This window comes from Prionailurus bengalensis, chromosome B3 (assembly GCF_016509475.1).
Source record: "Prionailurus bengalensis isolate Pbe53 chromosome B3, Fcat_Pben_1.1_paternal_pri, whole genome shotgun sequence".
In the NCBI taxonomy this organism is placed as follows: Eukaryota; Metazoa; Chordata; class Mammalia; order Carnivora; family Felidae; genus Prionailurus; species Prionailurus bengalensis.
Window position 1 is genome coordinate 120553514 of NC_057355.1, and position 13858 is coordinate 120567371.

The window sequence follows — 13858 nt, forward strand, 5'->3', positions numbered from 1 at the left end:
CTTTTCAAATAGCTGCCCAATCTCCATTGTTTGGTTGTTGAGGTATTTATCCAGCCCTTTATTGGTAGATACTTAGGCTATTTTCATTTTATTGTTAATATAAACACTATGGTGAAAGTCATAGTGCATATGCATATTGTTTTGAAAGTATATCCCTAGGGTAGATTTTTAGCACTAAAGCTGCAGTCTTATAGAGTGTGATTTATCATTTTGACAAATACTGTGAGGTTGTTTTCTAAAAAGGTTACACCTGTTTATATACCCACTGTAAGTAAATGCCTGTTTTTCCACACTTGCACCAAAGGTGCTGTTATCAAACTTTTAAACTTTTGACATCTGATGAGTAAAACAAAAATGGTATCTCAGTTTGCATTTCCTTAATTAGGATGAGGTTGTGTATCAGGGCGCCTGAATGGCTCAGTTGGTTGAGTATCTGACTCTTCATTTTGGCTCAGGTCATGATCCCAGGGTCATGGGATCAAGCCCCATGTCATCAGGCTCCACGCCAAGTGTGGAACCTGCTTAAGATTCTCTCCTCCCCCCCCCCCCCCCCGCCCCATACCCCCACACACTCTCTCTCTCTCTCTCTCTCTCTTCTCTCTCTCTACTAAACAAAAAAGAAGATGAGGTTCTGTATCATTTATCTTTACACAGCATTTCTTTTTTATGAATTTCCTCAATACTTTTAATATTAAAAGAGTATTTGTTGTAAGAAAATAAAAATGCCAGTAACACATCATGACATTGGATAACATTACGAAGCACCTCAGTTTTCAAAAGCTCTTTTAAATACTTCATACAGTCCCTAGGCCCACCTCTGTGTATGTGGCTTGTGAGGAAGGGAAAGGGAGATTAGTGGCATTCTATATGTGCCTAGCTCCACCCAGGCGCTACTTGCATGGATTCATCCTATTCCAGTTTTAAGGTTGGAGCAACAGAAGCAGAAACAGCTGCAGGTGCCTGGGTGTCTCATTCGGTTAATCATGGTCCATCTCTTGATTTCAGCTCAGGTCATGATCTCACAGTCGTGAGATTGAACCCTGTGTCAGTTCCATGCTGGGTTTGGAACCTGCTTAAGATTCTCGCCCTCGCCCTCGCCCCTTCCCCCTGCTCGTATGCACAGGCTCTCAAAAAAAAAAAAAAAAAAAAGAAATAGCTCTTCCTTGAGAATAATAATTTGGTATAGTACAGTAACAATGCATAATCTCAAATGAGAAATATTTTTCTCTAGTTTATTTTTCGTCAAGCAACTATTACTCTACAGAGTATGTGATCCCACGTTGTTTACTTCATAAGCTGGGTGGACAAAGTGACGTGAGCTGTGCACATCCTAGTTCTTTTTTAAGTTTTAATTTAAGTTCCAGTTAGTTAACATAACAGTATAATACTCGTTTCAGGTGTACAAATAGTGATTCAACGCTTTCATACAACATCTGGTGCTCATCATGACAATTGCACTCCTTAATCCCCGTCACCTGTAATATACCCCCCCCACCCCCTCCCCTCTGGTAACCATCAGTTTCTTCTCTGTACTTAAGAGTCTGTTTCTTGATTGTCTTTCTTTTTTTTTCCCCTTTCATCTTTTGTTTCTTAAATTCACCACATGAGTGAAATCAGATGGTATTTGTCTTTTTCTGACTGACTTATTTCGCTTAGCATTATACTCTTTAGCTCTATCCATGTCTTTGCAAATGCAGGATTTCATTCCTTTTTATAATATTCCATTGTGTATGTTTGTGTGCATATATATATATATATATACACACCACATCTTCTTTATCCAGTCATCAATCGCTGGACACTTGGGCTACTTCCATAATTTGGCTATTGTAAATAATGCTGCTATAAACATAGGGGTGCATGTATCCCTTTGAATTAATGTTCTTGTATTCTTTGGGTAAATACCCAGTAGTATGATTGCTAGATTGTAGGGTAATTCTATTTTTAGAATTTAGGTTTCTGAGGAACCTCCATACTATTTTCCACAGTGGCTGCACCAGCTTACATTCCCACCAACTGTACAGCTGTTCCTTTTTCTCCACATCCTTGCCAACACCTGTTGTTTCTTGTGTTACTGATTTTAGCCATTTTGCCAGGTGTGAAGCGATATCTCATTGTAGTTTTGATTTGCATTTCCCCAATGGTAAGTGATGATGAGCATCTTTTCATATGTCTGTTGGCCATCTGTATGTCTTTTGAGAAATGTCTGTTCATATCTTCTGCCCATGTTTTAATTGAATTCGTTTTTTGGGTGTCAAGTTTCTTATATATTTTGGATATTAACCCTTTACTGGATATGTCGTTCACAAATATCTTCTCCAATTTCATAGATTGCCTTATAGTTTGGTTGATTGTTTCCTTTGCTTGCAGAAGCTTTTTATTTTGATGTAGTCCCAATAGTTTATTTTTGCTTTTGTTACCCTGGCCTAAGGAGACCTATCTAGAAAGAGGTTGCTATGGCCTGTGTCAAAGCAGTTACTGCATGTGTTCTCTTTTAAGATTTTTATGGTTTCAGGTCTCACATTTAGGTCTTTAATCCATTTTGAATTTATTTTTGTGTGTGATGTAAAGAAAGTGGTCCAGAGTCTCTGTTTTATATGTTGCTGTCCAGTTTTCCCAACACCGTTTATTGAAGAGTCCGTCTTTTTACCACTGGATATTCTTTCCTGCCCTGTCGAAGATTAATTGACCATATAGTTGTGGGTTCATTTCTGGGTTTTCTATCCTGTCCCATTGATCTGTGCCCATTATTGTGCTGTTACCATACTGTTTTGATTACTGCAGCCTTGTAATATAACTTGAAGTCCAGGATTGTGATGCCTCCAGCTTTGGTTTTCTTTTTCAAGATTGCTTTGGCTATTTGGAGTCTTTTGTGGTTCCATACAAATTTTAGAATTGTTTGTCCTAGTTCTGTGAAAAATGCTGTTGGTATTTTGATAGGGATTACATTTAGATGTGTAAGTTACTTTGGATAATACAGACATTTTAACAATATTTTTTCTTCCAACTGATGAGAATGGAACGTCTTTCCATTTCTTTGTGTTGTCTTCAATTTCTTTCATCAGTGTTTTATTGTTTTCAGAGTACAAGTCTTTCACTGCTTTGGTTAGGCTTATTCCTAGGTATCTTATTATTTTTGGTGCAGTTGTAAATGGGATTGTTTTCTTAATTTCTCTCTCTGCACCTTTATTATTAGTCTAGAGAAATGCAACAGATTTCTGTACGTTGGTTTTATATCCTGAGACTTTAACTAACTTCATTTATTAGTTTAGCAGTTTTTTGGTGGAGTCTTTCTTTTCTTTTTCCTTTATAAGTTTATTTTACTTATTTTGAGAGAGAGAGAGAATGCATGAGTCAGGGAGGGGCAGAGAGAGAGAGAGAGGGAGAGAGAGAGAATCCCAAGCAGACTCCTCACTGTCAGCATGGAGCCCAGCACGAGGCTTGAACCCACAAACTGTGAGATTATGGCCTGAGCTGAAGTCAGATACTTAACTGACTAAGCCACCCAGGCGCCCGTGGGGGAGTCTTTCTGACTTTGGGTAGTAGCATGTTGTCTGCAAATAGTGAAAGTTTTACTGCTTCCTTACTGATTTGGATGCCCTGTATTTCTTTTTGTTGTTTGATTGCTGTGGCTAGGACTTCCAGTACTATGTTGAATAAAAGTGGTGAGAGTGTTACTGACCTTAGAGGAAAAACTCTGTTTTTCCCCATTAAGGATGATGTTAGCTGTGGGTTCTTCATGTATAGCCTTTATTATGTTGAGGTGTGTTCCCTTTAAAGCTACTTTGTTGAGTGTTTTTATCACAAATGGATGTTGTGCCTTGTCAAATGCTTTTTCTGTATCAGTTGAAATGATCATATGGCTCTTATCCTTTCACTTATTGATGTGACATTGATTGATTTGTGAATATTGAGCCACCCTGACAACCCAGTAATAAATCCTACTTGATCTTGGTGAATGCATTTTTTAATGTATTGTTGGATTTGGTTTGCTAGTATTTTGTTGAGGATTTTTGCATCTGTGTTCATCAGGGATATTGGCCTGTAGTTCTTTTTTTTTTTTTTTCAGTATATGAAATTTATTGTCACATTGGTTTCCATACAACACCCAGTGCTCATCCCAAAAGGTGCCCTCCTCAATACCCATCACCCACCCTCCCCTCCCTCCCACCCCCCCGTCAACCCTCAGTTTGTTCTCAGTTTTTAAGAGTCTCTTATGCTTTGGCTCTCTCCCACTCTAACCTCTTTTTTTTTTTTTTCCTTCCCCTCCCCCATGGGTTTCTGTTAAGTTTCTCAGGATCCACATAAGAGTGAAAACATATGGTATCTTTCTTTCTCTGTATGGCTTATTTCACTTAGTATCACACTCTCCAGTTCCATCCACGTTGCTACAAAGGGCCATATTTCATTCTTTCTCATTGGCACGTAGTACTCCATTGTGTATATAAACCACAATTTCTTTATCCATTCATCAGTTGATGGACATTTAGGCTCTTTCCATAATTTGGCTATTGTTGAAGAGTGCTGCTATAAACATTGGGGTACAAGTGCCCCTATGCATAGTACTCCTGTATCCCTTGGGTAAATTCCTAGCAGTGCTATTGCTGGGTCATAGGGTAGGTCTATTTTTAATTTTTTGAGGAACCTCCACAGTATTTTCCAGAGCGGCTGTACCAGTTTGCATTCCCACCAACAGTGCAAGAGGGTTCCCGTTTCTCCACATCCTCTCCAGCATCTATAGTCTCCTGATTTGTTCATTTTGGCCACTCTGACTGGTGTGAGGTGATATCTGAGTGTGGTTTTGATTTGTATTTCCCTGGTGAGGAGCGACGTTGAGCATCTTTTCATGTGCCTATTGGTCATCTGGATGTCTTCTTTAGAGAAATGTCTATTCATGTTTTCTGCCCATTTCTTCACTGTAGTTCTTTTTTTTAATGGTGTCTTTATCTGGTTTTGGTATTGGGGTAATGCTGGCCTCACCGAATGAATTTAGAAAATTTCCTTTCTTTTCTATTTTTTGGAATAGTTTGAGAAGAATAGGTATTAACTCTTTAAATGAATTTGCCTGTGAAGCCATCTGGTCCTGGTCTTTTGTTCGTTGGACATTTTTTGATTACTGATTCAATTTCTTTGCTGGTTATCAATCTGTTCAAATTTTCTGTTTTTTCCTGTTTCAGTTTTGGTAGTTTATATGTTTCTAAGAATTTATCCACTTCTAGGTTGTCCAATTTGTTGGCATACAGTTTTTCATAATATCCACTTATAATTGTTTGTATTTCTGTGGTGTTGGTTGTTATTTCTTTTCTCTCATTTGTGATTTTACTTATTTGACTCATCTCTCCCTTTTTTTTTTAATAAGTCTGGCTAGAGGTTTATCAATATAATTTATTGACTTTTTTTCAGAGAACCAACTCCTGCTTTCATTGATCTGTTAGTTTCTATATCATTTATTTCTGCTCTAATCTTTACCATTTATTTTCTTCTCCTGATTTTAGGTTTTGTTTGTTGTTCTTTTTCTAGCTCCTTTGGGTGTAAGATTAGGTTGTTTATTTGAGATTTTTCTTGCTTCTTGAGGTAGGCCTATATTGCTATATACTTCCCTCTTAGAACCACTTTTGCTGCATCCCAGAGTTTTTGGACCATTGTGTTTTCATTTTCATTTGTTTCCATTTCCTTTTTATTTCTTCTTTTTTGTCCTGTTTGACCCATTCGCTGTTTAGTAGCGTGTTATTTAACCTCCATATATTTGTGCTCTTTCCAGTTTTTTTCTTGTGGTTGACTTTTTGTTTCATAGTGTTGTGGTTAGAAAAGATGCATTATATGACTTTGATCTAATTGAATTTCCTGAGGCTTGTTTGGTGGACTAATATGTGATCTATTCTGGAGAATATTCCATATGTACTTGAAAAGAATGTGCATTCTGCTGTTTTAGGATGGAATGTTCTGAATATATCTGTTAAATCCACCTGTTCCAGTGTGTCATTCAAAGCCATTGTTTTCTTGTTGATTTTCTGTGGATGATCTGTCCAATGATATAGGTAGGCTGTTAAAGTCCCTTACTATTATTGTATTATTATCAGTTAGTTCCTTTATATTTGTTATTAACTGTTTTATGAATTTAGGTTCTTCCTTGTTGTGTACATAAATATTTACAATTGTTATATCTTCTTCTTGGATTGTCCCTCTCATTATTATATAGTGTTTTTTGTCTCTTGTTACAGTCTTTTTTAAGTCTATTTTGTCTGATGTAAGTATTGCTACTTGTACTTTCTTTTTTTTTTTTTTTTTTTTTAATGCTTACTTATTTTTGAGAGAGAGAGACAGAATGTGAATGTGGGGGGAGGGGGCACAGAGAGAGAGGGAGACATGGAATCTGAAGCAGGGTTCAGGCTCTGAGCTGTCAGCACAGAGCCCAGTGCGGGGCTCAAACTCATGAATTGCAAGATCATGGCCTGAGCCGAAGTCAGATCTTAACTGACTGAGCCATCCAGGTGCCCCTACTTGGTCTTTATTTGGACATCCATTTGCATGATAGATGTTTCTACATCCCCTCACTTTCAATCTGCAAGTGTCTACAATGAGTCTCTCGTAGGCAGCATATAGATGGGTCTCGTTTTTTTATCCATTTGGTCACCATATGTCTTTTGATTGGAACATTTAATGCATTTAAATTCAAAACAATTTTTTTGAGAGAGAGGAAGAATGTGTGCATGTGTGAGTGAGGGAGGGGCAGAAAGAGAAGGAGAGAGAATCTTAAGCAGGCTTCATGTCCAGCATGGACCCCAACATGGGACTTGATCTCACGATTGTGAGATCATGACCTGAGTTGGACACTTAACCTACTGAACCACCCAGGCACCCCCAAAGTAATTATTGATAAATATGTATTTGTCATTTTATTATTTGTTTTGTGGTTTTGTCTGGAGATTTTCTTTTATCCTTTCTTATCTTTCTCTCTTTTCTGATTTGCTGATTTTCTTTAGTGATATATTTGGATTTCTTTGTCTCTATTCTTTGCATATTTATTAATGGTTTTGATATATGGTTACCATTAGGTTTGTATATCATCTCTTTTGAATATAGCAGTCTATATTAAGTTGATGCTTATTTAAGTTTGAACCCATTCTTTTCTCCTCTCCTCCCCACATTTTTGGGATATGTTGTTATATTTTATATCCTTTTAGTTTGTGAGTTCCTTGACTGATATTTTATAGAAATTCATTGTTACTGCTTTTGTCTTTCCTACCTTTATACTGTCACTTCTGGTTTCTCCTTTCCACTCAGAGTTCCCTTTAACATTTCTTACAGGCCTTGTTTAGTGATCATGAACTCCTTTAGTTTTTTGTTTGTCTGGGAAACTGCCTTTCCTCTTGGGAATGATAGCCTTTGCTGAATAAAGTATTCTCAGCTGCAGATTTTTCCCCTTCAGCGCTTTGAATATATTATGCCATTCCCTTCTGGCTTAGAAAGTTTCTGCTGAAAAATTTCCTGCTAGCCTTACAAGTTTTCCCTTGTAAGTTACTATCTTCTTTTGTCTTGCTCCTTTTAAAACTTTGTCACTACACTTTGCCAATTTAATTGCAATATGTCTTGGTGTAGATCTGCTTTTGTTGATTTTGATGTGCTTCCTGGTTCTGGATATGTTTCCTTCCCCAGATTAGGAAATTCTTCAGCTATTATTTCTTCAGATAAGTTTTCTGCTCCCTTTTCTCTCTCTTTCTGTAGGAGTCCTATAATATGAATGTTATTACATTTGATGAAGTCACTGAGTTCCCTAAGTCTGTTCTAATTTTGCATAATTCTTTTTCTCTCTTTTGTTCAGCTTGGTTACTTTCCATTACTCTGTCTTCTAGATTGCTAATTCATTCTTCTGCTTCTTCTAGCCTGCTGTTTATTCTATTAACCATGTTTCTCATTTCATTTATTTCATATCTTTGCTATGTTATTCCTTATCTTTGTGTTAAGAGTCTCACTCATGTGTTCCACTCTTTTCTCAAGTCCAGTAAGTATCCTTATTATCATTACTTTAAATGTTCTATCAGGCATGTTACTAATATTTGTTTTACTTAGCTCTCTGGCCAAGGCCTTGTCCTGTTGTTTCATTTGCAGTAAGTTTCTGTCTTCTCATTTTAAGTCTCTGTGCTTACTTCTGTGTGTTGGGAATGTCAACTATATCTCTTATTCTTAAGGGTAATGGCCTTATGAAGAAGAGGTCCTGTAGTGCTCTGCTTTGTGGTATCCTCTGTTCCCTAGGGCCTGGTGCTTCTGGGAGTGTGTCCAGTGTGTTTTGCGTATCTTCTGCTTTTTTGTCCTGGCCATTTTATCCTTCAGGCCAGTCATCTGCAGAGGCTTTCTTTGTCTGTTGTGGGCAATGTTTGGTCCCTAGCCTAAATGTGGTGTGTTTTAACTATATAATGTGGTGCATTTTAACTATATGTGCTCTGGTCTGTCTGTGAAATGAGACCTGTCACCATCACTGCCAGAACCAAGGCTCCAGAAAGTTCCTACATGGGGAGATACAGTGTGAGCAAGGGTTTGGGCTGGTCTTCTGGAGGAGGGAGCCTACCATGCTGGGACTGAGGCAAGTGTGAGTGGGAGAGGCAGTTCTACCAGAGCACAGGGAGGTGGGGCTTGGTTTAAGCAAGTTAGGTAGCAAGTGTTGGCACTTTACACTGGTTCCCACGGGCAGTCCTATGCTTGTGCTGAGGGGCAGCGTTGAGAAATGGTGCGGGCCAGTTTCTTTGTTCCCAGAGGGGTCTCTCAGTGAACTCTGTCTTTCTGGGACATACTCTGAGATGAGCGAGTAACCTCCCCAGTGCTCTTCAGATCGCTATTTCCATGCTGTATGTTTGCCTGCCTTCTCTTTAAGAGCAAGGCAGTGCCCTAAGGGCTCTCTTCCAGCCAAGCCTGCCGACCTTTAAAACTCCACGCTGGTTGCCATAAATCATGAAATTTGGCCCCTCTTGCTCTCTTACTGTGGGAATTTGTTTTCCCCGGATGCTCCCCAGTGTGTTAGTATATCTCTCACCCTTCTCTCCCACCACTGCTCCCTGCCTACCATAGTGGCCACCATCCATTTCTCTCCCAAACTGTTGTCTCTGCACTTTCTGCCTTCTTTGATGTGGCCTCCTTTCTACCTTTAATTGTTGCAGTTGGTTCTGCCAGTCTTCAGATCAATATCTAGGTATTTAGGATGATTTGCTAGTTATCTAGTTGTGTTCATGAGCCGAGGTGAGCCTAGAGTCCTTCTACTTTGCTGCCATCTTCTTAACCCCACATCCCAGTTCTTTAAGTGGCTTATCATTGTCTCTCCTCCCCTGCCTCACATCCTCATTTCAAATAGTTTTTAACTCTCAAACCACTCACGAAAATCAGACTACAAGGAGATCCTTTGGGTAGCAACAAATGCAGAATTCGTAATTTATTCATTTGCGGGGGTCTCTTGATTCCTTTAATTCAGCTTTTTACAAATACCAGATATGTTCCTAGGATTAATGTCCACTGTAACAAGTAGTTTATGTAGAGTTGATCATACTAGAGTTTTACCAAAATGGCTAGGTTTTTTAAATACAATTTTTTAAAAATTTTGCTTGCTTAATTGGGCATAAAATGGCAGGTCAAGGCGACTTTGTGTTTCTTTGATATCTGTAGAAGGTGAACAGATCCCTTACTTGCTGGACATTTACATTTTATAGATATTTTTAGTGACAGTGGATAAAATATATGCACCTCAAACCTTTGAGTGTTAGTCAAGATTTTTCTGTATTATAACATTTTTTTAATGGCTAAGATAAGTGGCAAAAAAGATTATAAATCTCAGTAAAAGTACCTCTAGGAAGATTAGGACGGACACTGACATTTAAGAAACCATTTCTAATTGAAAGTCATTATTCTGCTTCTTATATATTTAGTGTTTTGGTGATCATTCACTCATTCTACAATGTTGAATGTCTGTCAGGTCTGTGGATGAGACCTCTTAAGGAGTGGACCTCCAGTGGAGGAGTCTACCATGTAAATAAATAATACAGCACCAGTATACATTAACAATACGAATAAAACATTTTCATTTCAACTTAAAATTGTGGGCATTTGTGCTAAAACATATTGCTTATCTAAGAAATAATTACATACTTTTTCTTTTAATCCTGTGTTCTTTATTTTATCTGGGTTTTAAAGACTTAGAATTTATACTGCAGGCTTAAAAATTAGCTCTTAGTTTGTTCAGGGTGGCACTGACCAGTGTGTTTAACTCTGTGTCAAGGATGTACTATGGACTGGTTACAACATTTCTTTGTTCACTGGCCAGTCTGTCCATCTGTCCATCCTTCATCCTCCTCAGCCATAGTCATCTTTTGCTGAACGTATCCCCCTGATCCCAAGGGCAACTGAGAGAGTGTATGAGTCCCTCAAAATAAATATAATCAGCATAAATACATAGTAGGAAGTCCAGAGACGTCTGTATAAAAAGCCCACATTAAGTAGGCTTTTTTTTTTCTTTTTTACTAAAATCCATGAAGGAAATTTAGGTTTTCCACGCACTAAATCTACTTTAAAAAGAGTTGGGTGGTATCAGTTTTTCCCCACTGCTATTACTACATATCCTCTCTTTGGCCAAGTGGTTGCTGTCCGGTAAATAGTAATACGGAAGGTCAGTGTGCCTCTAAGAGCCCTGATGCATTTCCATGTCCAGTGTGAAGAACATGAAGTATGCATGCTCTGGTTCCCATTCCTTGTCACAGAGAATAAATCACAAGCTATATTGAAAATACAGTCTCTGCAGACTTTGGTGTTATGTCCACAGTTTCATAGTTTCTCAGGTGTTTCAACTTTTGCAGAATGTGATATATCTGCTTGTTCTTTTAATTGTTAATATAAGAATCTATATTTGATATATTATTAAAATTTAAAATGTATCTCCTTACATTTTTAAATGTCAGAATACCTGCCAATGGGAAATATCCCTGATCTATGCATTTATAGTTATAATTTTTCCACAGTTATAATATTATAACTGATATCCAAATGATATCATTTGATTGAGATTGAGTCCATCTCTTCATCTCTTTATCTCATGGATGAAGATGATAATACTCTCTCCCTGTTTTCTAAGATTAAATTTCAAGAAATAATTATTGTGTAGAGATAAATAAAACTCAGTTGACCTAGGGTATTCACAGTCTATTAGGGAATGCAGGTCTATAAGTAGATCATTGCAAAATAGTGTGAAAGTTCAAAAGTAAACGTGTCAAAACCCAGAAGCAGCTCTAAGGAAGCAATGGTTAATTATTTGATTGGCAAAGAACAAGAGAGACAAAGAAAGGATTGATGACTAGACTCATGCCAGATGGACAGGGTTAGGGCAAAGACGTTTCAGGAAGGGAGGCTAGAATATGCAAGGTTACAGAGGTGGGAAGTGGCCCATTGTGCTCTGAGAGCCAGAAATAATTGTGTACTACTTACACAAAAGCTGTAGGCACTGCCCAGAAATGCCACTGGAGAGTAGAAGGGCCAGATCCAGAGGGACCTATTGCTTGGATTTTATTCTTCAGGCAGGGGACGGATTTAAAGCCGGTGAGAGTCATGACTGTGTGTATTTGGGGATCATTCTGGCAGGATGGATTGGAGGGAGTGAGCATGTAAGGTAGGAAGACTAAGCAGAGGAAGAAGTGAGGTCAGTGAACCAGAAAGGAGCCACAGAGGATAATGGAGGGGCCCGAACTGAGCTGAGAGCTGAACTTTCCAGGGGCTGGAAGGGTTAGGACTTGGTGACTGACTAGAGAGTTTCCTTTCTGTAGCTTAAGACATGTGGCTTTCTCCACTTCTCCCCAGTTAATCTCCAATGTTTTTTTAATTCTTAGTTTCAAATTAGTTACCTACCCCTTAGACTATCCAGAGAGGGAAGAGGCCCTTTGCTTATTTATTTTTCCTAAAGCCCAGCCTAATGCTGTGTTCTTTTTAGGTGAGATGGGCAGACCTGGAAGAAAAGAAGGACGCAGATAGGAAAAGGGCCATAGGTTTTGTGGTCGGACAGACTGATTGGGAGAAGATCACAGATGAAAGTGGTCACCTGGCTGAAAAAGCCCTCAATCGAACCAAATATATATGAGACTTAGTTTTTGAATGGAGTCATTGTTCCTCTAAGGTAAGATTGCACACTCATATGAATAGCCTCTACTGTGTGGTTGTTTTGAAGGGTTTGAGATAAAGGAGACAGCATGCTTTGCTAAAAATGCTTCTCGTATTATTTTTTGGTTTTTAAGTATGTGCTAGTTGCCAACATTTACAGTGCAAGGTACTGGAAAATGGAGCAGTTTTCTACAACTCAGCTCACTTAACGTAAGACTTGAGAAAAGCTTGGATTCTGTAGATTTGAGGAGTAGAGTGTTGAGATACTAAAGTCTACTGAACTTTTCTCCCTGCTATCTCCTGGCATGACAGCCTTTTCTTTTCTTTCCAGGTGGTTCGCTTTGAGGTGATCTGAAGCCACGGCCTCATGGAGCTTCGTTGTGTGTCACCTTGCCTTCCACGTTTCAGTTTTTGTTTTGTTTCTACCACTTTAGTTTTTTAAAGTTCTCCAGTGTCCCCAAGAGGTATTAGAATCTTGCTGTGCCCAAGCAAGACATTGATTTTTCTTTTTAACGATTTTGGGGAGGGAGGGAGTGATAGCTTAACTGCTGAAGCCAGGTGGGGGTCTGCTGGAAGATTCCAACAGAAAATATTTCCTCCACTGTACAATGTCACAGACTATCTCTATCATCATTGCTTTGTGGCTGTTTTTGTTTTTTACTGTATGTAACTGGTAGCTGATTGTACTAGGATTAAAAACAATAAACTTTCACGATAAAGCCGATGAGATTCATGGGCTATACAGCATGGGCCCCTTTCTCTCGTTTTCTTAATTTTATTTCTTTTGCTTTTTTAATATGGTGTGTTCTAATTACGTGCTAGCTGAACATCCCAAAACCTCTTTCCTATAGAATATTATATAGCTCAATATAATACATAGCACATATTGTAAGCACAAGGAAGTCTCCGTAATCTTTGTTTTATAGCTTTCTTTATCTTTGCATCTTGAAGACTAGTAGAGACAACTGCAAATATTCATCAGTTCCGTGGAGCACATCAGTTCTGTAGCATGATGTTTTATTGTTTTTTATTATTATTATTACTTTGATCCTCTTGCTGTTGCCTCATGCCCCGTTACATTTTGATTTTTCCCTCATCTGGCTTTGACTCCTGGTGGACAAAACTGATGTACTCCATAGAACTCAGGAACTTATTGCCTTATTGCTGAACTTGAATTAACTGATGTTTGCATCAAGATTTCAGGGAAGGAGTATGGAGATGCGCAGCCCTCTGGCAAGCAGCCTTTAAGCCCTTCAAGTTTTCAGGTTCTTGCCAGATTGCTCATGATTGGAAAGCATGGCCTTCTGCACAGAATTTCCCCTCTTGTGGATAGTACCAGGTGGAACCTAGAAATATATGGTGCTAAAACCCAAATATCATTCCAATTTAAAAACAGAAAAACATTCTTTTCCCTCTTCTATTCTGCAAAGCAAAAAAATATCATTTTCTAGCATGAGAGATGACCTAGAGAAGAGCCTTCCTCCTCAAACACCGTTTCCACTTTGTAATCCAACTCTGCAAGTTCTAAATGTGTTCACAAAAGGCTTGAATATTTTGAAATACTCACTTTTGGGCTACAGACAAAAACCTTTTAGTTTTATGACCTACATTAAATACCGTGTGACCAGAGATGATATTTATTAGCATTCGAATAGTACTGCTTTGGGTGTCAAGAACGTGAAATTACAGTACTGAAGACCAACTTAACGGGAATCCTCACAACTTTCTGTTC

The 13858-nt window shown here is 38.4% G+C and overlaps 1 protein-coding gene across 1 annotated transcript in view; it reads left to right on the forward strand.

The window, feature by feature from the left end:
- YLPM1 (YLP motif containing 1) overlaps nt 1–12873 on the forward strand; it is a 75103-nt gene extending 62230 nt beyond the window's left edge. The window contains exons 20-21 of the mRNA XM_043556637.1: nt 11960–12142; nt 12458–12873. Coding sequence (XP_043412572.1) covers nt 11960–12106 — 147 coding nt within the window. The 3' untranslated portion in view covers nt 12107–12142; nt 12458–12873. The remainder of the gene's footprint in view (nt 1–11959; nt 12143–12457) is intronic.
- The last annotated feature ends 985 nt before the right edge of the window (nt 12874–13858 follow it).